This window comes from Dipodomys spectabilis, unplaced genomic scaffold (genome assembly GCF_019054845.1).
Source record: "Dipodomys spectabilis isolate Male_0828 unplaced genomic scaffold, ASM1905484v1 ptg000468l, whole genome shotgun sequence".
In the NCBI taxonomy this organism is placed as follows: domain Eukaryota; kingdom Metazoa; phylum Chordata; class Mammalia; order Rodentia; family Heteromyidae; genus Dipodomys; species Dipodomys spectabilis.
In genome coordinates, this window is record NW_024871145.1 from 583,380 (window position 1) to 608,405 (window position 25,026).

Here is a 25,026-nt window from a genome sequence, read left to right on the forward strand (position 1 = left end):
ATGAAAATATTTTTTTTGCCAGTCCTGGGGCTTAAACCCAGGGCCTAGGCACTGTCCCTGAGCTCTTCGGGTCAAGGTGAGTGTTCTACCACTTGAGCCACAGCACCACTTCTGTTTTTTTGGTCGTTTACTGGAGTTAAGATTCTCATAGACTTTCCTGCCCAGGCCGGGCTGGCTTTGAACTGTGATCCTCAGATCTCAGCCTCCTGAATAGCTAGGATTGCAGGCATGAGCCACCAGCACCCGGTTGGCATAGATAATTTTAAAAATCGAGGGAATTCTTGTCATTACATATACCTTGCAAGAATTTAGATCTACATTAAAAAATGGAAATAAGCTGGGTGCTTACACTTGCACAGGCTCACACCTGTAATCCTAGCTACTCAGGAGGCTGAGATCTGAGGATCACAGTTCGAAGCTAGCCGGGACAGCAAAGTCTGTGAGACTCTTATCTCCAATAAACTACTCAAAAAAGCCATAGTGGAGCTATGCCTCAAGTGGTAGTATGTTAGCCTTGAGCAAAAAGGAGCTCAGGGACAACACCCAACTCAGAGTTTGAGTCCCAGAACTGGCAACAAAGAAAAATGAAGGGTGTTAGAGAAAGAACAAATTAATGAAAACTAGAAACATCTAGTTTTTCAATGTTTTGGCTGAATAAGACTTTATGCTTGCTAGGCAGGCACTCTACCATTTGAAACAGGCACAATCCTAGTTCATTGTGCTTTACTTATCTTTCTAATAGAGCCTTGCTTTACAGACTGGTCGGCCTCCAATTTATGTCTCCTGTGTTGTTAGGATAACAAGTTTGCACTACTGCAACCAGCTTTACTGGTTGGTTGCTAACTTTTTGGTTGGCTGACCTTGAATCATGTTTCTACCAATCTGTGCCTCCCAAACAGCTAGGATTTTGAGCATGAATCACTGAAGCGAGGTATTTTTTTTTTTATTGATCTAATACATAATAGTTTCTTCAAAATAATAGCAGCAGGGCTGGGAAGGTGGCTCAGTGGTAGAGCACTTGCCTTGCATGCTTGAGGCCCTGGGTTCGATTCCTCAGCACCACATAAAGCAAAAAAGAAAAAAGCTGGAAGTGGCGCTGTGACTCAAGTGGTAGAGCACTAGCCTTGAGCTGAAGAGCTGAGGGAAAGCGCCCAGGCCCAGAGTTCAGGCCCCACGACCGGACCAAAAAAAAAAAAAATAATAGCAGCAATGGTGTATTAAATTAATTAGAGCTTACAGACAAGTCAAATGAATGATGCTAATGTATGTGATGAGAGGAATAAATTGGGAACACTACGGTGTGTATTACTTATATGGTAGTAAAACGTTCTGTAAAAGCAGACTTCGTGGATTAGCTGTAAATGTATATTGTAAACTCTTTGGCCACAAAGAAAATTATTTAAACCAAAGAACAACCTGGGCACTAGTGACTCACACCAATAACCCCAGCTATCTCAGGATGCTGAGATTCACAGGATCATAGTTCAGTCAGCCTAAGCTGAAAAGTTAGCAAGACTCCATCTACAAAATAACCAGCAAAAAGCTAGATTGCAGCTATGACTCAACTGGTAGAGTCCCAGCCATAAGCAGACAAGTACAGCAAATATGAAGTTCTGAATAAACAAATACCAAAGGCAACCAAGGGAAAACAATTACATATATGGTTAATATTAATAACACCATTATATCAATAAATTCACTTTAAATGTGAATTGTCTATGCCAATGATGACAGATTTCCAGAAAGGATTTTTTTTTTTTGGGGGGGGGGGGTCCGGTTGTGGGGCCTGAACTCTGGGCCTGGGTGCTGTCCCTCAGCTCTTCAGCTCAAGGCTAGCGCTCTACCACTTGAGCCACAGCGCCACTTCCGGCTTTTTTCTTTTTGCTTCTGTAGTGCTGAGGAATCGAACCCAGGGCCTCAGGCATGCAAGGCAAGTGCTCTACTACTGAGCCACCTTCCCAGCCCTCCAGAAAGGATTTAAAACATTATGATCCTACTGTAAGACCCCAATATAAAAACACAATGGATTTAAAGTAAGTGGTAAATGAAACATACCATGGAAACACTAAACAAAGTAAAGCTGGAATGACTATATTACTTCCAGACCAGAAAAGTAATGCAGATTTCAGCTCACAGAAAATTAACATAGGAAAGGGGCATTACTTAATGATAGAGGGGTTGATTTTCCTAAAGCACGTAACAACCGTAATGTGTATGTAACAACCGTAATGTGTATACACTTAACAATAAACTATCAAATACGTGAGGTAAAAACTGATCAGTACCAAGAAAAAGCAATGATTCCTCTATTATAATTGGAGACTTCATCAGTTTGTGACAAAATAGGTAGAAAATAAGAAGGATGGCTGGGAAGGTGGCTCAGTGGTAGAGTGCTTTCCTTCCATGCATGAGGCCCTGGGTTCAATTCCTCAGCATCACATAAGCAGAAAAAGCTGGAAGTGGCTCTGTGACTCAAGTGGTAGAGCACTAGCCTTGTGCTGAAAGCTGAAGGACAGCATCTAGGACCAGAGTTCAGGCCCCACTACTGACAAAAGAAAAAAAGGAAGGAAGGAAGGAAGGAAGGAAGGAAGGAGGGAGGAAGGAGGAAGGAAGGGAGGAAGGGAGGAAGGAGGAAAGAACGAAGGAAGGAAGGAAGGAAGGAAGGAAGGATATATTGAATGACCATTACTATCAAGTACTTAGCTCCAACTGACATACATAGAATATTTTATCCAAAAATGCATTTTCTCAAGCTTACACAGATAATTCACCAAGATAAACCACCTTCTAAGCCATAAAATACATCTAAACAAAATATACATGATAGAAAATATGCTCTCAGATAGCAAATTAACAATCAGTAACAGAAAGATAGTTGACATATCTCAGTTTAAACAACATACTTCTAAATAGCTCAATAAGTCAAAAAAGTCTCAAAAGAAAATTTACAGTATTTTGGACTCTATGAAGAGTGCAAATGACATAATTCTTTAAAAAGACTAAGTCAAAGCCCAAAAATATAAGTAACAGGAAACGGGTACTTGTAAGAGGAGAGGGTAGGGCCACGAGGGGAGAGGAGTAGAAGAAAGAAGGAAGGATGGGAGGAGAATGCAGGCAAGAATTCTTTGTACATACTACAGAATTGAGAAATATCAGGGAAGGAGTAGGTCGAAAGGGAAGTGAAGATGTTGAAATGATGGCACGGATCAAGATGCACTGTACACATAAACTGCTTTGTTAAATGGCAGAAATTCAATATATAACCTAACATTAACAGAAGGAGTGGGTTGGGAGGGGTGGGTGAGAATGTTGAAAGGGGTGACGTTGATCAATATGCATTGTATTCATAAATTGGTGAATGACAACACTGTACAACTACTTAGAGATAATAAAACTATCTGAAAATAAGTAAAATTTTTTAAAATTAAAAAGAAATGGAAATGCAAATTATCGAAATTTGTGGGATGCATAGAAACAACTCTCAGACAGAAATTTGTATCACTGAATGCACACATTGGAAAAGATCTAAACTCAATAAGCTAAACTTAATTAAAATTAAAATTTCTGTTCAGCAAGATACTATCAAGAAAATAAAAACATAAGCCATAGACTGGGAAAAATACTTGTGAAATTGTCATGTTGTCATATGACAAAGAGCTGTCATCCAAAATATAGAAATAACTTTAAAATTGCAATAAGAAACATTCTGATTTTTAAAAAATAGACCAAAGACCTGAATGTCTAGACACCTCATCAAAGAAAATATACAGATAGCAAATGAACATATGCTATATGCCAGTGAGGCAATTACATATTAGAACAAAAATGAGATGTCACCAGTACAATTGTTCAAGACTGTACTCCTAGCTCCTTGTCAGGGAAATGTTCAGGAGTCTGTGGTTTGAGGCCAGCCTGGGCATAAATGACCATGAGACCTCATATCATCTAATAGCTGAGCACAGTGGTACACACCAGTTACCTCAGTTACTGTGGAAGCACATGGCTGGGTGTTGTCATGCACATTTGTCTCCTGCAGGTGACATGGAGAAGTATGAGTAAAAAGATGACAGCCCAGGCCTACCTTAAGCATAGAGGCCTACCTCCAAAACAATCAATATAAAAGGGGGCTGGGGGGGCTGGGAAGTTGGCTCAGCGGTAGAGCATTTGCCTTGCATGCATGAGGCCCTGGGTTCGATTCCTCAGCACCACATAAGCAAAAAGAAAAAAGCCGGAAGTGGTGCTGTGGCTCAAGTGGTAGAGCGCCAGCCTTGAGCTGAAGAGCTGAGGGACAGTGCCCAGGCCGAGAGTTCAGGCCCCACGACTGGACCCAAAAAAAAAAGTAAATAAAATAAATAAAAATAAAAAAAAATAAAAGGGGGCTGGGGTGTGTGAATCAAATGGTGGAGCAACTGCCTTGTAGGTACAGGGACCCAAGTTCAAACACAAGTACTACAAAAAAAAAAAAGAAATGCTATTATATACCTATTAGAATGACTTTTTGCTTTAAAGCTAGCTCTCTGCCACTTGAGCCACAGCTCCACTTCTAGCTTTTTCTGTTTATGTGGTACTGAGGAATTGAACCCAGGGCTTCATGCATGCTAGGCAAGCATAGAATGACTTTTAAACACCATAATGAATGCTGGTTGAGCAACAACAGAAACTCTCATTACTAGTAGTGGCAGTAGCAACCAGGAAAACAGTGTGTGTGTGTTTTTAAAGAAAACCTAAATATATTCTTTCCATGGAATCTAGCGATTGCATTGCTGCATATTCAGATTATCTGAAAACTTAGGCCCATATAAAAACTGTACATTGCTATCTATTGCAGCTTTTTGTAACTAATGAAATCAAGAAGCAATCAAGATATCCTTCTACAGGTGACCGGACAAAAATACAGTTCCATCCATACAATGGACTATTAGTCAGCAATAAGAAGAAATGAGTAGCCATGTACCAGGGGCTCTTGCTTGTAATCCTAGCTAATCAGAAGGCTGAGATCCGAGGATAAAAATTCAAGGCCAGCCCAGGCAGAAAAGCCTGTGAGACACTCATCTCCAATTCAAAAAGCTGGAAGTGAAGGTGTGGCTCAAGTGGTAAAGCATTAGCGTTGAGCAAAAAAGGCTCAGGGACAGCACCCAGGCCCTAAGTTTAAGCTCTAGGACTGCACAAAAAAAAAAAAAAAAATTGAGCCCAGTCACTAGTTGCCTATTCCTATAGTCCTATCTACTACAGAGGTGAAGATTGAGAGGATCATGGTTTGAGACTAGGCCCAGCAAAAAGTTTCCAAGGTTCCATCTCAACCATTAGTTGGGTATAGTAGTACATGCCTATCATCCCAGCTATGGTGGAAGTGTAAATGGGAGGTTTGTGGCCCAGACCAATCCAGGCAAACAGTAAAGACCTTGATCTCAAATATAACTAAAGCAAAAGGAGCCAGAAGTGTGGTTAAAGTGCTACAGCACCTGCTCAGTGAGCATGAAACTGAGTTCAAACTTCAGTTGTGATTTTTTTTTTAATGAGTTATCAAGTCACAAGAAGATGGGAATAAATCTGCAATGTACATTGCTAACCAAAAGGGCAGTCTGAAAAAAAACAACTAAATAAGATTCCAATTACATGGCATTCTGGGATAGGTAAAGCCAGAGACAATAAAAATAAATAAATGGCTGTCGAGAATTTGGGAGGAAAGTATGAGGGAAGAACAGGTGAATCTTTTTCATTTCTAAGGCAGTGAAACTCTTCTTTACTCTTTACTGGATATGTGATTTATGTAACTATAACAAAAAATGAATTCTAATGTAAACTACAGGTATAGTTAACAATAATGTACCTTTTAAATAGTTGGTCCATCAATTTTAACAAATGTACTGTAATAACACAAAACATTAGTAAAAGAAGAAACTGTGTGTGGGAGGAAAAAGGTATATAAAGACTGTACTCACTGTTCAATTTTTCTGTAAATCTAAAATTTGTCTAAAAGCTTTTGGTTTCAGTGCTAGGGATCAAACCCAGATCCTTACGCCAGGCAATGTGCATATTCTAGGCAAGTGCTCTACTACTGAGCTACATTTTCATTTCAACCTTTGCTTTTGCAGACAGGGTCTTGCTATGTAGCCTAGCGTGGCCCGAAGCTTTCAATTTTTCAAGTCCTGCAAAAATATAAATCTTTTAATTAAAAAGTACTCCTAAATATTATCTAATGTATCCAGGTAGTACTGTTTCATTTTAAAAAGTATTATTCAGATTTTTTTACTCCATGTCAAATAAGAAGTGCATAAGAAATCTGAAGTTACAAATGTCAAAGTAGTTCCTGGGAAATGCTAGTTGCCTCCCTGAAGCTTCCCTAAAGACCTACTTCATGGCACTCCCAAAGCTTCAATAGTGTCTTCCTTTGGATGTTATATGATAACTGCTTTATTACTATTTATATATTTTTTTTCTTTCAGTATGATACAACTCCAGGAAGGCTAAGCTCACATTTTTTTTTTCCAATTTTTATTTCCAGCTTCCTGGCCATTACTTTGCACCCAGCAGTCATTCAATCCGTAAGAGTTTTCTCAATTCATATATTTCTTCTTACTTATTTAATAGCTATATCTCTGGAGAAGATGCATATTGATTTTGCTTTAATAAATCATATTCTCTCTTAAAGTTATTTTATAATTTTAAAGACACCTAATTTTAATCTTTAACAATTGTTAATCAAAAGTGCCTTTTGGTACCTGATACTCTAATTACTTCTGCCCACAATTTCTGTCAATTAAGTGTTTTTCAAGCTGGTGTTGATTAGAGAATATGAATAAACATTTTGAGGAACATTAAAGATAACATCTATTTGTAAAATCTCATGAACCTGGTAAATTTGTTTTGTGGTTTTCTTAAATCCTGGTATTATTGTATGAAAAAATACTGGTGTACTAGTATGAAGGCTCAAAAGACCTTATTAGGGGTGGGGAATCTCTGTAGAAGGCTCATGAAACCATTTGGTAAATGATTGGACACACATACTTTCCCTTGTTTATCTACTACCTTACCCAACTCACCCTTGGCAGAATAAGATTCCTCACACCTGTGAAAAAGAACTAAAATCCCTAGATTAAAGATGAGCCAGACCCTGGTTGCTCACACCTATAATCCTAGCTACTTAGGCTGAGATCTAAGGATCACCGTTGGTTCGATGTTAACTCTGGCAGAAAAGTCTGAAAGATTCTTATCTTCAATCAACCAGCAAAAAGCTGAAGTAGGGGTGTGGCTCAAGCTCTAGCACGTCAGCTTTGAGTAGAAAAACCAAGTGACAGCTTGAGGCCCTGAGTTCAATCTTGTGTACTGTTGCACACACCATGTGCGTGCACACGCACACATGCATGCACACACACACACACACACACACACACATGAATGAATGAAAACCATGTTTTGTTTCTGTCTCTTTTCCTCACTTGGCTGCAGAACCCCTAAAATATATATCATATAAAACCCCAACATACTAGATAGAATTGTTCCGATTCTGATGGAAGAATACCCACCCTTCTAGGTCTCTAGGACTCAAAATATGTCTATAGTAATATAGTTTATCTTTGCAATCTTTGCCGCAGTCAAATGATAACCTTTAGACCCTCAAAATGAAAAGAACATTCAAAGGTAATAAGCAAGTAGACAATACACTGTATCCCACATACATTAAGCATGAAACAACTCCTTTTTCTCCTTTTCTTACTTGACATTTCCTTATTCTTTCTCTCTCACCTATGCCTCAGGCCTAGTTATAACACCACCACTGCCACACAGACATAGGAAAAGCTTATTAAGGCTGAGAATGTACCTGGACCACAGAATATGTGGATGAGGTAGGGGAAATCAGAGTATAATGGTTCTTTGATCAGTCCAAAGTATTTATGTCAGAACATGCAATCAGGTTTGAAGAAAAACAAGGAGCCAAGGGATGAAAGAGGGTAATAATCCATCTTTGCTCACTAGTTACAGAACATATGTGCAATACTGCTAAATATAAACAATTGGAATAATTGGAATAACTGGAATAATTTGGAATAATGCACCCTTTCACACCGATGACAGTCCAGAAGGTAGAAGATGTCATTTGGACTAATGCTATTAGATACTGTTACTACTATGCTCGACATGTCTCAAATCATTCTATGGCTGAGTTCCTATCTAATAAAATTAAAGTTGTTTTCTATATGCTTTGAAGGTTCTATCAGGCACCCATCATAACATCTCACAATTTCTTCCTGTTCTTGATTCAAAAAGAACCAAACATATTCCTAAAGGATTTTCTTTATTCATTTTACTTGTAACCAGTTTTTAAGAGTTTAGTACAGCACTTTCCATTTCCAAATAGTACTTGCTGACTAAAGAACCAAATATCAGCCTTCTAAAAATAGTTTAGTCTTAACTGTAACCCTCTGTATAGTAGCTTTACAATAAAATAAAATTAAAAAAAAAATAGTTTAGTCTTTAAGTAAGTTAGTTTAAAGATTTCATGCTCTGATATTGACCTGTCATCAAACAACAGAAATCTTTATTTTTGAAGACCTGAAGCTCAGTCTAAAAATACATCTTAATATAAATGTAATTAGTATCTTAAGACTCCTCCCCTGTGCTAGCTTAATTAGTTATATTCTAAACTGTCTTCTTCAATTCACAAGCAAGTCCAGGAAACCATCCACCTTTAACTTGTCAGCAAGATATTTACATTCAGCTAATAAAGGAATAAAGGTCAATTTGTTAATTTTTGCCTTGCATAGCTCAGAATTATCTTTATTCTTAAGGAATTTTCAATGTAAAAGACAATCCAGAAACCAGAATTGTGCCAATAATGAATACAAATGTTAAAATTTTCATTATTAGCTACCAAAATTAGATTTGTAATATTGTTCTTTCTGTTCACTTAAACAAATGAAGTATAGATTCTTTATCTGTTGCTAAGCATCTTGATTTAAGTATGTACTATCTTCAGGAATAAGTCAGATTCATGGGAAAGTACTCAACAGAGCCCAGAGGCATAAAAGGAATTATGAAAATGGAGTCACACTCAATTTTGGTTGTACTTTTACCTCTTTCAAGTACTCCTTCTCAGTTTCTTGTTTAACCAGCATAAATAAATTATATAGTTTCTTTTACTGTTTACTTCCCTTCAAAACAAAGATTTTGTCCCTAGTTGTTTTTTATTTGTGTTGTTTTCCTTAGTAAATTCATTAATTTACATGGTCTCAATTACCACCTATTTTAACCTTACATTTATCATTTTCAAGTTTTTAAAAATAGCTATTTTATTTTATTGTCAAGGTGATGTACAGAGGGGTTACAGTTACATGAGTAAGGTAATGAGTACATTTCTTGTAAAACAGTATCACCTCTTAATGTATGTAATCTTGGGCTTTTTCCTAAGGTTGACCTGCCCCTTGTAGTACCATGTGAATTGTTTTGTCTAGATATTCTGCTAGCATCTCAAAGTTAGCAAGTCTATAACTAAGACCTTCATTTCCTTTAACAAGATTTCCTGATCTCTTCTACCTTCTGTTAAAAGCATTATCATTTTTCCATTCCTGGTATCATCCTTGAATCCTATTCCTTTTTTAACTTCTAATAACTGATCTGTTGCTGTCTTGTTAATTCTATCTCACAGTATCTCTGGCATCTTTTTCTCCCATATTAGCATTGCAACCATCACTTCAGTAAGACTGCTATTTCTGTTTACCTAAACTATTGTATTGACCTCATAACTAGTTGGTATTTACTGAATAAATGATTGGAATGAATGGTATTCCTACTTTAGATCTCTCATCTATCTTTTTCAACAGGACCAGATTAATTACCCAAAGCACACCTCTAATCTTACCAGCCTACTCAAAATAGAAGTTCCTATTTTCTACATAGTTATTTTGTTTTTAGTTTAAGGTATTTCAAATTGGGAGCTGTCTTTTTTGTCTAAAAGAAATTTACTGTATAAAATTATTCATAAACACACAGATAAAAAGTACATTTCTAAAAAGCATATAATTGACAATGAATACTGATTAATGTGCTAACATATGAAACACAAACCTGTAAGACACTTTGAGAATAATTCATACACCTCTCAACTTTAGATGATGCAGAGTTCTATTTGTCTAATCTGACTTCCAGCTCCTTTTGGGATATTTTGCTCTCACAGGAGCCAAGAGGAACTATTCCTTCTTCTCTACATACTCTATGCTTATACCTATAACAATCCAAACCTGTCAAAGATGCCATCTCTAGCAGGACCCTGGTGGCTCATGCCTGTAATCCTAGCTACTTGGGAGGCTGAGAGAAGAAAGATTGAGGTTCAAGGCTAGCCTGGGCAGAAAAGTATACAGAATTCTATCTAAAAAAACAACCAGCAAAAAATCCCGGCTGGAGGAATGTATCAAGTGGTACTGTGTCAGCACAAGGCTGAGTTCAAACCCCAGGGCTGCCAAACAACAACAAGATGCCATCTTCTCTAAGGAATCTTTCCGGCTCTTTTCACAGCTGTTCCTCCTCTCGGTTTCTCTGAAACTCCACAACATGCAACTGGTATTCCTTTAAATCATTTATGGCCTACATGTATTAGAGCACTAAAATAAAACTGGCCCTGTGTGATTTACAAGAAGAGAATTTGCTTTATTCAGATTTGAATAAAATAGTGCCAAGAGCCATACTACGTACATGTTTTCAATATGTTTAGGGTAGGGAAAAAAATGAGTAAATAAAAGGAAATAGAAATGATATAAGAAATGCTAAGATCTGAGTCCTAACACAAGATATTAATCTTTATATATTAAGACAAATAACAAAAAATGATAGCTAACTTTCATTTATACTCTTAAGCAAACACTTTCAACCATACTTTTGAAATCTAATTTATTGTCTTGTGTTACTGGGGGTGGAAACCAAAGCCTTGCACATGTTAAGCAAGTAGCTCTATTTTTATTTTAACATCCATATTGTTTCTTTTGCCTGAAAAGATATTGTTCTAAGCTTATAATATGTTAATTCACTTACTCATAATAAAAAGCTTATTTTACAAATTAGGAAACTGGCTTGCTCAAGGTTTCAATTTTCCTTGAAAATTTATAGTCATTAATATGACTGCAATGTAGCACTAATAAAAACTGAGGATGTTGCTAAAATATAGAGTGTCCTGACACTAAATATATCCAGCTTTTGTGGTTGCCTTTGTAGTTTTTCTTTTTTCATTTGATATTGTTTGCCACTTATGGCTATAAATGTGCCTAAAATGCTTTCATCCTCTTTTCAATTTACAGGGAACCATGCTTAGGAGAAATATGTGCAAAAAGACTCAAGGGACTTCTTTAAGTTTCCTATGTTACAGCCAATGTTTCTGTATCATACACACTGGTTATAGGAGTGAATTCCATTAAGCTGAGAGGATCCAACTCTGATCCAGAGATAAATCTTATATAACATATAATTTCTGTCCACTGAATAATTATACAAATTAAAGATCATAAAAGTTGGCTATGTTGCCCCAAAGCAGCTGTGGGTTCATGATTAGAAAATACCATCCTGTTTCTTAGTTATAACAATAAAACGATGAATGTTTTTCTCCCATTCTTACCTTTGCACCTCCTAAAAACCCCAGGGAAATGGCAACTCTAGCTCGTAGATCTGGCCTGTCTTTAGGCCACACATAAGAAAGCATTGCCTTTATGATTTTCCGAGTATCAACATCTTTTAACTGTTAAAAGAGAGAAAACAAAGTTGTAAATACATTTTAAACATATTTGAAAAACATATGAAAACATTATGAATATAACTTTTAGCATTATGAATATAACTTTTAGTATTATGAATATAACTTTTGGTCTTGAATCAAAGGTTAATATTTTGAAATTCAAGATACTTTGGAGAAAAAGGAACTATTTCAGCTGGGTACCAGTGGTTCATGCCTGTAATCCTAGCTACTCAGAAGGCTGAGACCTTAGGATCATGGTTCAAAGCCAGCCCAGGCATCAAAGTCCATGAGATTCTTATCTGCAATTAATCACCAGAAAACTGAAAGTGGTGCTGTGGCTCAAGTGGTAGAGTGCTCGCCTTAAGCTGAAGAGCTCAGGGACAGCGCCCAGGCCCAGAGTTCAAACCCCACGACCTACTCCCCCAAAAAGCAACTATTTCAATTGCTTCTTAAGGAACTGCTTGTTTCTCTTAAGTTTCTTAATATCACCTAGTCAACCTCATACTGCTTGAAAAGCTATCAAGTATTGGCAAAGAGGACATGTACTATACATTTATTTTTTATCCAGAGTTATAAAATTATATAAGCCTTAAAATCCTTTCTATATTTCCATCTCTACAGTCAGATTCAGAGTATTAAGTCCTAATTCATGGTAAAAAAGTTGCAATACTGTGTTTAGGAAAGTAGGACATATGGGTATTTGTTACAGAGGCGAGACTATTATATTCTTATTAAATCTTTTGGTTTGTGGTTCAATTTTAGAGATAGGATATTAAATAATCAAACTCACATTTTCTAAAACTAAAATAATCAATACATACTCTAAAGCTACTGTATTACAGTTGGTGATACACTCTCCATTCAAAAAATTGAAATATTAGCTCAATTTTTTTGAAAAGTTATTTAAAAAAAGATAGTGTTCTTTGCCAATGAGGGTATATAGAAATGAACACTCAAGTATACTATTAGTGGGGAATGCTATGAAATAATCTTCACAGAAAACAGTATCTATTATGAGCTTTTAAAATAATTCCACTCTTTGTGGAATTATTCCATTTGTGAGAATTTACGCTTTAAAAAAATCTTAAAATTGCATCCAAAATTGAATCTATTTTACCCCTGAAAATCTTTTGAATTTGTCTATTTTGTAATTTCAATTAGCAACATAATCTAAACTATTATTAATTCCCACTCACTGCAACAACCTCCTAACTGATTTCTCTGCATACTGTCTGTTCCCTATCTAATAATAATTTATTCCTACAACCAGATATCACTTCTAACTTAAAATCCTTAAGCAACATCCTATCTTTTGGAGTGGAGACCAAGGTCTATAATGTACATTATTGTTTGGCCTGGCCCCTGTCTACCTTTCCAGCAATGTCTTATACCACTGTCAGTGCTCAGGCTCCACTGGCTTACTGTCAGTTCCTTGAAACATACCGAAATTCCTTTTGCCTCAGTGGCTTTGCATAATAGTGTTTTGTTTCTGTCTAGAATTACATGTCTTTCTAATATCTCAGCTTCTCTACCACCTTACAACCTCTTTCAACTAGTTAACCCACAGCTTAAACAACATTTCCTCAACAAAGTCATCATTTTCTCTTATAGATCATATTGATTGACACCTACTTTCCTGCTAGAATTTAAATTATATTTGTGTATTGTGTTTTGTACTCACAGCTATAACCCAATTCTGTAGTAGCAGTAGCTAACATAGAGTAGTTAATCAATAATAAATGAAATAAATAAAAAGTAAAAACTTGGCTATAACAATGTTCATGTTCATGATGTTTTAATATAAACAAAATTGAAAACTGCAAATGATCAACAATGGAGGCTAATATAAACAAATAAGTGTGAATGCATAAAACAAAATGAACACCATCCACAAATATACAGTGACTCACAAACATATTGAATAAAAAAAGCAGAGTGAAAAAACATCTTTTGTGGAAGAAAACATGATGTGTATATAAGTTTACATAACCATACTATAGATCTGGAAAATAATAGTCCCAAAGTGTTAGTGACAGTAGGTGTGAGTAGGTAGAATCTCTGAAATTTGTTTTTACTACTGTCATTGCTTGCTTATATTTAATGTAATTCACATATAGTAAGAAAAACATGAAAGCTAGGGGCTTAGCTCAAGTCGTAGAATGCCTGTTATGTACGTACAAGGCCCTGGTTTCAATCCTAGTACTGCCCCCCAAAAAAGTTTCATTGCTCCCTAAAAGGAGGAATGTTACACAATTTCAAGCAGATTTGTATAGAAAAGAATAGAGAAAACTGTCAACATGCAAGAAACCCAGGACAGCACATTATATAATTCAGGTATTTTTATGTTATAATTATCCCCATAGGGCTCAGGAAACTATTTTGTTAATGTTTAGGTAATTTATTGTGCCAAGATTAACAGAAATAAAACTGTTCATATTGTGTTGAAAACAGGACTACCATCCTGAGTTGCTTTAAATACAGAAGGCAAAAATATAAAATGCTGAAAGTATAGTTCTTCTTAATGCTTTATTTTACACATATACACACACGCACGTGCATGCACACACAGTTGAATAACTGGTAAAGCATTAAAAATGGAATAAGGCAGTAATTTTAAAATTCACTTTTCCAATCGAACGATTACAAAATAAATATAATTTAATGCATTACAACACAAACTGGGGCATTTCAACCACTTTCCCATTTCAGTTTTGCTTGCCTTATTTTTCTTGATGGAATAATGGAAAAAGGCCCTGTTTCCTCATATCTTTAGAAACACTTTTTCCTGTCAAAACCGTCTACAATACACCCCAGAATTTTTTCAATAAGGACACAGAGAAGTTATGGCTAAGAGCAAGAAAATTATTCTAGTTGGCTTAATAGTGCATAAAATGTCACCACTTCATTTAACAAAATGGGTTCTGAAGTTGTGTAATCATGCATTACGAGTCCATTAAGCTATAAAGGACATGACTTCAGTTAGAGTTTAGATAAACTATAAAGTTTGAAAACTAATGTCTTTTTTAAAAAAGTAGAGGCCAAATCAAAGAGATATTTCAGGCCCCAAGGCATATTTTTAAAGAGCTTTAAACCAAATTATTCTTTCTGTACTGATGTAAAACTAAATTGGTAGCCATCATGTAGATCTTAAAAGATAATATATCTCCTTCTAAAACCAGAAGTTATTTCGTTCTGGACAAAATGGTTATCGAATGCTAGAAGAGACCAGACATTAGCTTGAGAGTGACTTGGCATCACCATTATATCAACTATTTATTTTCCCTTTGACTCAATAGTATGTAAACAGATAAATCCAATTCACATACCTCTTTAAAATCACATTCTTTTTTTTAATTTTTAATTGCTATTATAAAGGTGATATACAGAGGGGTTACAGTTACACAAGTCAGGTAATGAGTTAAGATCACATTCGTAAAGTAAGGGTGTAAAATGTAGGAAATGGCCAAAGAGGAGGACAATACTTTGGGTTACTTGAAAACACTGTGTAAAGAGTAACTGCACCACAGTGCATGAAAAAGAAATCAAGGACTGATTTAGGGAAATGAAGTTTTTGTCTGCCCCAAAGGTCATAATTCCTGAAGTAACTAATGGATAATATGGTTACAGTTTTTCTCTAAATCTCTTTTATATATAACTAGGAACTGTGTAATTCTTTGTTTTTTGTTTAGCATTTTCACAATAAATTATTAAAATATTTTAAAATATAAGAGTGGAAGTCAGATACAGAAAGATCATGAGTCCAAGGTCAGCCTGGGTTACATTTTGAGATGCTATCTCAAAAAAAATAGTGATAATTATATATCTGCAAAAGCTCTCTAAAATTGAATGTATAAAAATATTTTAAATGCCTGCAAAAGTAAAAGTGAATCTACTTTCTCCTCTACTACCAGAATATATACATGTAGCCTTCTTAGTTTAAAACTTGGAACTGACATCTCAAGCCCCATTACAATGTAAAACTAGTACTGTGGTAGAATTAGAAGTACTTTTTAGAAATGCCTCAACTATGTATTGGAATTAGACAGCTATAATTAAAGAAAAGCGTGAGAGTCAGAAAAAAAATATACCAAAGTAGCAAAAGAAGAAATCTGAAAAAGCTCACTAAGATCTTAGAATAATAAAATTTTATTGCACGATTTTTTTCTAGAAATGACATTTAAAGAAAAAGTTTGGAAGTGTCACAGTTGTCAGAGATAAAAATGACTGAAAACAAGGTGGCCCAAGAGGAGGAAAAAACGTAGGTGTCAGTAGAAGAAATTTAATTCACATTGCAAATAATGTCCAATACATACCTAGTGAATTAATCTATTTCCAAACACATGAGGACAAATTCTTACTAATATTCACAGGTTAAAGGATGAAGAAAATTAAACCTTTCCATGTAGGAATGCTAGTGAAGACTCTTACTGATATTCTTGAAATATAACTAATAACTGACTTATAAAGTCACTATAACCTTTGATGTATTTTTAAATATTTACTTATTAGGTATCAATATATACATCTTCATAAAGCTGAGCAGGTAAGACAAAACAATGAAAACGACATCTACTTGTACACAGGAAGATAAACAGCATGATCACAGCACAGTGGTCCCAAATCAAATATAGTCACACATTGCTTAAAAACAGGAATACACTATGAGAAATGTGTAGTTAGGTGATTTTGTTGGATGAACCTACATGGTGTAGCCTACTCCATACCCAAGCTGTATGGCTCCTAGTCTACAAACTTGTATAACATGTTACTGTGCTGAATATTAAGAAAATGTAAGACAAAGGCCACTATTTATATATTTAAAGCATAGAAACAATATAGTTAAAGTATAGTATTAAACGATTTTTTAATGATACACCTGTCTAGGGAATGTACCATAGAAGTTGTTTTGGTTGGGTTACTGAGTGGAAAGTGACTGTGAATGCCTAGGGCATTACTGTGCAATACTGCAGACTTTTAAAATGCTGTATACACTGGTTAAACTACATTTATATGTTAAAATCCTTTACTAAACTAACCTCATCTTATTATTACTTTCTCACTTCATGAATTTAAAAGAAAAAAAATCGACTGTAAGTAATGCAGGTAGGGGTTGGACACAAGTGTTACCTATAAATGTATGTGTTTAAAACTTAATCCCAGATTAATTTCTACTGATCATGTGAGTGCTAACTGCATCAATGGATTAACCCACTGCTGACTTCAGAGGTGAATGAATGAGCTAATAGTAGCTGGGGTTTGGTTAGAGGAAGTAAGTCCCTGGAAGGTACTTTTGAAGGATATACCTTGTCCCCAATCCATCCCTTTCCTTCTCTGTACTTCCTGGATATCAGGTGAACAGCTTTCCCCACCATGGCTTTCTGCCTTGTCATAGGCCTAAAATAATTGTGCTAACTGATGGATTGAAACCTCTGAAACTGAGCTTCTTCTTCTAAAACTTTCTCTCCCAGACATTTTATCACAATGATGAAAATGATTAATATACTTATTTTAAAACACACATTGTATAGCTTTATGAAAATAGCCTTTCTATCAATTTTTCAAGTTTTTTAAGCATTTAAGTTAAAAACTAATATACAAACACACGGATTATTTTGGGCCTATGCATGGTCAAAATCATCAACCTTACTGCCTTCTACCTCCAAATTTATCCCCACTAGGTCTTCAGAGGTAATGTGTTTAACACACAGTGAGTGAATGATCATCTCCTATAACAATCACACTGCCTATTGGAATATCTCCTGAAGGACTTGCCTAAGGCATTTCTTGGAAGAGGGTCATTCTTCAGAAGTAAGTCCATAGTAATGGTCTGCTTTTGTTTCTTATCATAAACTTGCTTATGAGCAAGATATATTTATTCCTCTCTAGTAAGATTGGAGACCATGTTTTCAAACTCCTTAAGCTTATTGAGGTCTGCAAAGTTGCCTTCATTTTCTTGAAGACTTTCTTCTGTATTATTTTTCTTTTTGTTATCCTTTTTTTTTAGCTATGTGTTTGATAAGTTCAGGATTTTTTTAAACCCACTATTATCTTATGAGACCACTAATGTATACAATGATGCCTTGCTGACTGAAACCTCATTAAGGGTTACATGATTACATACAAATAAAATTGGAAGCAGCTGACTTAACTGTGTCTATCTGGGAAAAAAACACAAATCATACAGTTTATATGCAGCTGTGTTCACTATGACAGTGTGACCTGAGGTAAAGTCTCATAGCCAAATGAACTATAAGGAAACATTTACACTTAAGAATCACATGGAGAGGGTACAAAAATAATGAGAAAGCATGGAGTAGCTCACTTGGTAGACTTTCAAGATATTAAAATAACTTTTTAAAATAAATACATTTTTTGCTTCTCAGATGAGAATTTTGTGTAGCTCACCAGAAAATGTCATCAAGCATGAAGGAAAAGCAAATTTTTTTCACTAAAAGCTCATTCCTTTCAAGAGAGCAAAATCCATTGGGCTTTGATAAGAAAATGAAAGAGTAAGAAAAAAGAAAATAGTCTTTTGATAAAGGTAACTGAATCACCTTTCCTTTAGTTGAAGAGGATTTATCTAAGAATTCTGATTTTACAGATATCCCTAAATTTGAATAAGAAAAATGTAGGAACTCCCAGAATCAAGGGACTAAATTTGAAAAACTACTTAGAGGCAAAACTTGTGGTGAGAAAGGCAAAAAAAAAAAAAACACAAAAAAAAGGAATGGTATCTGTTTTGTAATAATATGGGCTAGAATGTCTTTTCCCTAAAGAACTAATTTAGAATAATTTCAGGGACAGATAAACCATCCAGAGAAGACAAATGTCTCCTTAGCCCAAGCTAAAGGTAATATTAATTAAAGGAATAATTAAGACAGCTACTTGAATACTCTTCCTGGCTTGGTAAAAGCTAGGTCAAAAGAAGACAAGCAAGTCGGGAAGATATATAATTGAAAAACTCAGATGGTAGCCAAAGTTCACCTACATTATGGAATGAATTTAGAATTAGAGGAAAATATAAACTATCAGAAAAGGCTCTGGAGGGGCTGGGAAGGTGGCTCAGTGGTAGAGTGCTTGCCTTGCATGCCTGAGGCCCTGGGTTCGATTCCTCAGCACCACATAAGCAAAAAGAAAAAAGCTGGAAGTGGCGCTGTGGCTCAAGTGGTAGAGCGCTAGCCTTGAGCTGAAGAGCTGAGGGACAGTGCCCAGGCCCAGAGTTCCGGCCCCATGACTGGACCCCACCCCCCCAAAAAAAAGGCTCTGGAATTATTGTTATTGTCTCTGAACTTCAGGGTTTTCTAAGCTCCCTTGATCTGAACTTTCAATGAAGAGCTTATATATCCAGTGGTGATTAGGCCAGGAGGAAAAATGGATTATGCTACACATGAGATGGATTGTATCCAATAGTTCATTTAATAATTTACAATAAAAAGTAACTAGCAAGCATACAGATATTTAAATTGGCCAGTCAGTGAATTCTTTATCCCCAAATGAAGTCAATTTGAGATATCAAATGAAGATCATAAGCTTGCTTGATGATGTATGAAATCTGAGTGAGAAAACAGCCTCTCCATGTCATCCAGGTATTCTTATCCATTGATCTGTGTGCTTGCTCATTTTAACAAATCTGCACATTCATTATCTCCTCAATCTTTCAATTTTAAATACTCCAAGTTGCTGTTTTACTTCTGTTTAAATCAAGATTTATTCCAAAGCTGTCTGATTGCTCTAGTGGGCACTAATCTCCTTTTACTACTATTGACTTCAGAAGCTATCCAATCAATTAGATTTTTAAAAAAACTATGTCAAGCAAGGTCTTTAGGAAAATGTAAGTTGTCTTTTCATTAACTTCTGCGTTATTTATGTTCCAATTTAAAAGCAAAGGATGAACTAAATTCACTGTCAGATGCCCTCGGAAAGGTATGCTAAAAATTTAGATGCAGGAGGGCTGGGAAGGTGGCTCAGTGGTAGAGCGCTTGCCTTGCATGCCTGAGGCCCTGGGTTCGATTCCTCAGCACCACGTAAGCAAAAAGAAAAAAGCCGGAAGTGGTGCTGTGGCTCAAGTGGTAGAGCGCTAGCCTTGAGCTGAAGAGCTAAGGGATAGCGCCCAGGCCCAGAGTTCAGGCCCCACGACCGGACCCAAAAAATAAATAAATAAATAAAAATAAAAATTTAGATGCAGGAGTAAAATCATTAAAAAAAATCTCAAGATTCTATTATGAAAGATATACTTTGATTCACCTATTTTAATAGCAGCAACTTTCAAAATTGAAATTACCACTCCTTTTTCACAAACCCATTATGATTGCCACAGAGGATAAACAGGTGGTATACATTTTGCTATGCATTATTACTGCTGATTAATAGGTGTTAAGGTTACACAAATGGAGTCAAGTGCTGGTGCTCATGTGTAATCCTAGCTACTAGTGACTCTGAGATTGGGAAGATCAAAGATTGAAGCTATCCTCAGCAAAAAGTTTTTGGTAACCCATCTCAACCAATATATTATATAGTGGTGTGTATGCCTGTTATCACAGCTTCGGCAGGAAACATAAATAAGAGAATTGTGGTCCAGCCTTGTCTGGGCAGAAAGTGAGACCCTAATTTGAAAAATAACCAGAGAGAACAATTTTTTAAAGGGCTGAAGGTATGGCATCTGCTAAGCATGAAGCCCAAGATCAAACTCTAGTACTACCACCAAATAATTTAAAATGCACAAGTAAGAATGAGTAAAAAGTAAAGCATTAAAGATTTTAGTTGCTTTGTAAGGTCATATCTATTATTTGATAAAAAATACTATCTAGTAGTTTAGATTTTCTGTCATCTAAACTGTTACATTTTTAGACAGCAAGGACTCTGTCTTGTTCATAATTCTATCTTCAGTATTCAGCATATAGTTTAGCACAAAGCAAAAATACAATACAACACATACTTTTTAAGTGACTAGACTGTAGTAGAGGACAAGCCTTATAGCCTGACATTATGAGAACAGCAGCTAATATTCACTAAATACCTCCTATGTGTGGGTGTCAGTAGTTAACATATTTAAATCCCTTTCAGTATGATCATTCCCAGATGAAGGAATCAAAGCAGAGAGACAAGAAACTTGTTCAACAAGGGTGAACAAATACAAAAGTGATACTCAGTAGACACTACGTGGAAAATTAACTGGATACCTTGTGGGTGGGGATGGGAAGGAAAAACTGGGAGAGAGTGAAGGAAGGGGAGACATGGAGCAAAAAGAACTGTACTCATTACTCATTACTTGATTCATGTAACTATAACCCTATGTATATCAACTCTACACTAACAATAGAAAAGAAAAAAAAGAAATTTGTTCAAGGTCATTCTACTAGGAAGTGATGGAGCAGGGTTCAAATCCAGGTAGTCTGGCTTTACAGCATAGATTTTTTTTTCAAGCATAGACTTTTTTTTTTTTTTTTTGGGTCCGGTCGTGGGGCCTGAACTCTGGGCCTGGGCGCTGTCTCTCAGCTCTTCAGCTCAAGGCTAGCACTCTACCACTTGAGCCACAGCGCCACTTCCGGCTTTTTTCTTTTTGCTTATGTGGTGCTGAGGAATCAAACCCAGGGCCTCAGGCATGCAAGGCAAGCGCTCAACCACTGAGCCACCTTCCCAGCCCAAGCATAGACTTTTAATTGTAATTCCAGACTGTTTTGTTTCTTACTTGGGTTCTAAACTCAATATTCTATTATTGTACTTAGCTAACAAAGCTAAAGTATTACAAAGATAGCAGAGGAAAAAGAACAAAGATATAAAGACCAAAAATAAAGTATTTCAGTGATTTTTTTTGCTTTGTTATATTGTATTAGAAAAGCAACTGTCCTGATATTTATAATTTTTCCTGATTTTTTAATAGCATAAAATGGGTTTCATAGCAACATCTTCATATTTGCACACTATGAACTTCCTTCAAGTTTATATTGCTTGAGCTTAAGACATGATACTTCTTGTTTCTAGTCAATATATTTTCATTTGTGTTTAGGGCATTATTAGCAATTTTCCTTAAGAGGCCTTGATGACAGATGATCTTGAAAACTGGCAGATATCATGCCAAAGACTAACACATGGATAAATAAATCTCACTACTGGCTTAATTTTTAAAAATTATATCATAGGAAGAGCTGAGGGACATCGCCCAGGCCCAGAGTTCAGGCCCCACGCCCAGAAAAATTATATCATGACAATTTGCTATTTCTAAAGGATAGCAATAACAAAAATAGGACAGAAACATGTCTAGTGCTTTGAGTACCTTGAAAGTAAACAGCTACACTACAAATCAAAGAAGAAGAAAATTGATGAAGTGTTTTTTACCAATTACCTACTGAAAAAATAAAATAATATTTACCTATGTCTCTATAATTTATAGAGCACTTTTGCATAAAATTTGTTCCTTTGCCATCAGTTCTGAAAATATTATTTCTACTTAGAAGTGCCACATGATTCGGTCAAAGCAGAGGAAGAAAATAAAAGCAAGCTCAGAGAAAAAGGACCAGATGGAGAGACATGTACCAATAGTCCAATAACATTTTCACTCACTTAGAAAAAGTACAGTGCAATTAAATCTTTTTATTTCAGGAGCTCTCCTATTTAGCATGCCTGTATAATGATAAGAACAATAAGAACAAAGAATATGGATAATAAATGGTATACAGACTATTTACCATGAAGCTAGGAGATAATGTAGGTAGGAACTAAGTATACAAAAGACAAATCATAGACCTTAAAACACATACACACAAAGCAAATCATTTGTAAATGTGAAATTAATTTGCCTACTTATTGAAAGAGTAGATTATGCAACAAATAACTAATGATATTTTAGAGAACTAAAACATTTAAACTAGCATTGTTGTACATGATTGCAACCCCAGAACTGGGCTGAGGCAGGAGGATCTTTGAGTTTGAGGTCAATCTGAGCTATACAAAAAGACCCTGTCTCAAAACAAAATTTAAAAATTAGGTTTATAAATAGCTTATCTATGTAACTCTAGTCAACTGATGTGATTTGGAATTAGAAAACATACAGTTAGCTGAGCTAACCAAAATACACTAGAACATGAAGCCCATAATCCTTGTAGTGAAAAGACAGACAGGAAGATTAAGGGCTCAAGGCCACCTGGCTATATAACAAATTCAGGCCAGCCTGGAATACATACCAAGACCCTGTCTCTGTCTCTGTCTGTTTTCTCTGTCTCTCTCTCTATATATATACATGAAAATATGATAATCTTAAATACATATATCTTCCATGTAAGCACAACCAGACAATTCTCAGATACTTGTTAAGTTACTGCTCTTACCCCTTCTTTTGGGTCTGTGTGGAGTCCTCCTCCTGCGTGACCATGCCAACATGTTCTCTTTTCTATCAGTGGCCATGACTGGAGAGCCTAGTTCAAAATGATGCCAAGAATTTCAGGTGTTTAAAAAAATTGGCTTAGACAATCTAATCTTATAAATACCCCTAAATGACTTCAAAGGCATTCCTTTTAGCCTGGCATGGTAAAGCAAAACACCTTCAGAATTAGCTTGCAGCTAAATTTATACATAGGATACTGAGCTACAACAAATAGTCAAATCACCTTCTCTAAACAGCTTTTTGAATTATATTTTATTTTATTTGACTTCTACTGGCTCCCATATTGTCATTCACAACCATAGAGCTGTAATCTGTTACTCTATTATTGGATAAGAAAATATAGTTAATTAATTTAATACCTTACTTACTTTTTTGTGTATATATATTTTTTAAAAAACTAATAAATTTGATTTCAGACAATGATTCTTTTTTTTTCTTATTCTGACTCATCTATATTTAGCAACAGGAGTTGTTAATACTTCACAACCTATCTTATGCTATAGTCATCTGCATATGTGTTCTGTTTTTCTTATTACAAAGTAAATTTCTTAAGGTTAGGGGCAATATCTTCAGTATTTTTTCTCTCTCCTGGTACAGACCATACTGTCTTGTATATAGCACAGCAATGTAGGGTGGATTCCTTTGATACTTGTTACATAACTAGCCTTATTTGCTATTTCAAACTTTTTAAGGTCTTAAGATTACTGCTAAAATTAGGACATATATATAAATAAAAATATTTGAGAAAATAAGATATAAACAACTCAGTTTAAAATTTAGACTTGCAAAAAAATTAAGCTTGCTAATATTAGTGTTTTCACAACTGAAAAACTTACTTATCTGGGCTGGAAATGTGGCTTAGTGGTAGAGTGCTTGCCTAACATACATGAAGTCCCAGGTTTGATTCCTCAGTTCTATATAAACAGAAGAGGCCAGAAGTAGTGCTGTGGCTCAAGTGGTAGACACTAGTCTTGAGCAAAAGAAGCTCAGGGATAGTACCCAGGCCCTGTGTTCAAGCCCCAGAACTGGCAAAAAAAAAACAACCAACTTACTGAAGAGTTGGAAGGGATGAGGGAGACTGATGAAAAGGGTGACATTAAGATGCATTGTACTCATAAAATGATTTGTTGAATGGTAACTCCTTCTACAACGACTTAAAGGTAAGAAGAATATAATTTAAAACTACTTAGTGAAGTATAGAACTATAAGATACTTTTTCAGTAGTCATAATAATCAGGACCTAATAAACAAGAACACGATTCTTACCAACATTAATAGGTACCAGTACTATACACAAAAGTATCAGCTCAGGGCCAAACTATCAAAATGGAATTACTAAAAGCAAAAGTCCCTTTTTATTCTTACCAGTTAAGACACAAAAAGTAATTGCTATAAATGTATTATTGATTTTTAGATCAACAAAGCATTCTGTGAAAAGAAAAACATCAAAAAGTAATATTTAGTCTGGCAATGTCTCTCTAAGACAGCTTTTTCCTCTAAAAGGCAAGTGTTACCAAGGGGTGTGGTGAATGAAACACAAGACAATGCAGACTTAAAGCAAAAGACTTTTTCTCTTGTAATTTTAATAATGGAAAATCAAATGCATTGTTTGGCCTCTGCATAAATTCAAATAGTGTCAGTTTCTTGTACATTAGTGGTAAATAATTATTAATCAGAGAGAAAAAAGTACAGGAAGTTTCTAAGATTTAGAACATCTTCTACTTTTCTAGTCTTTTTCTACTATGGAAATGTATGTCTTGTTTTAAAGTACAGGGAATTTTTAAAGATGCCTTTCGCTTACATTAGCCAGGAAAATTAAGTCTCATCAACATGTAAACTCACCATCACATACCCCAGGGGCTCTAACAAGCTTAGAATCTCTCCTGGCAGTCTGCTGAGTATCTTCTAAAGTAAAGAAATTTCACTC

At 35.5% G+C, this 25,026-nt stretch overlaps 1 protein-coding gene across 1 annotated transcript in view; it reads right to left on the minus strand.

The window, feature by feature from the left end:
• Abcb7 (ATP binding cassette subfamily B member 7) overlaps nucleotides 1-25,026 on the minus strand; it is a 117,975-nt gene that overhangs the window by 38,753 nt on the left and 54,196 nt on the right. The window contains exons 3-4 of the mRNA XM_042668685.1: nucleotides 23,044-23,130; nucleotides 11,603-11,722 (exon numbers count right to left, since the gene is read on the minus strand). Of these exons, the coding sequence (XP_042524619.1) occupies nucleotides 11,603-11,722; nucleotides 23,044-23,130 (207 nt within the window). The remainder of the gene's footprint in view (nucleotides 1-11,602; nucleotides 11,723-23,043; nucleotides 23,131-25,026) is intronic.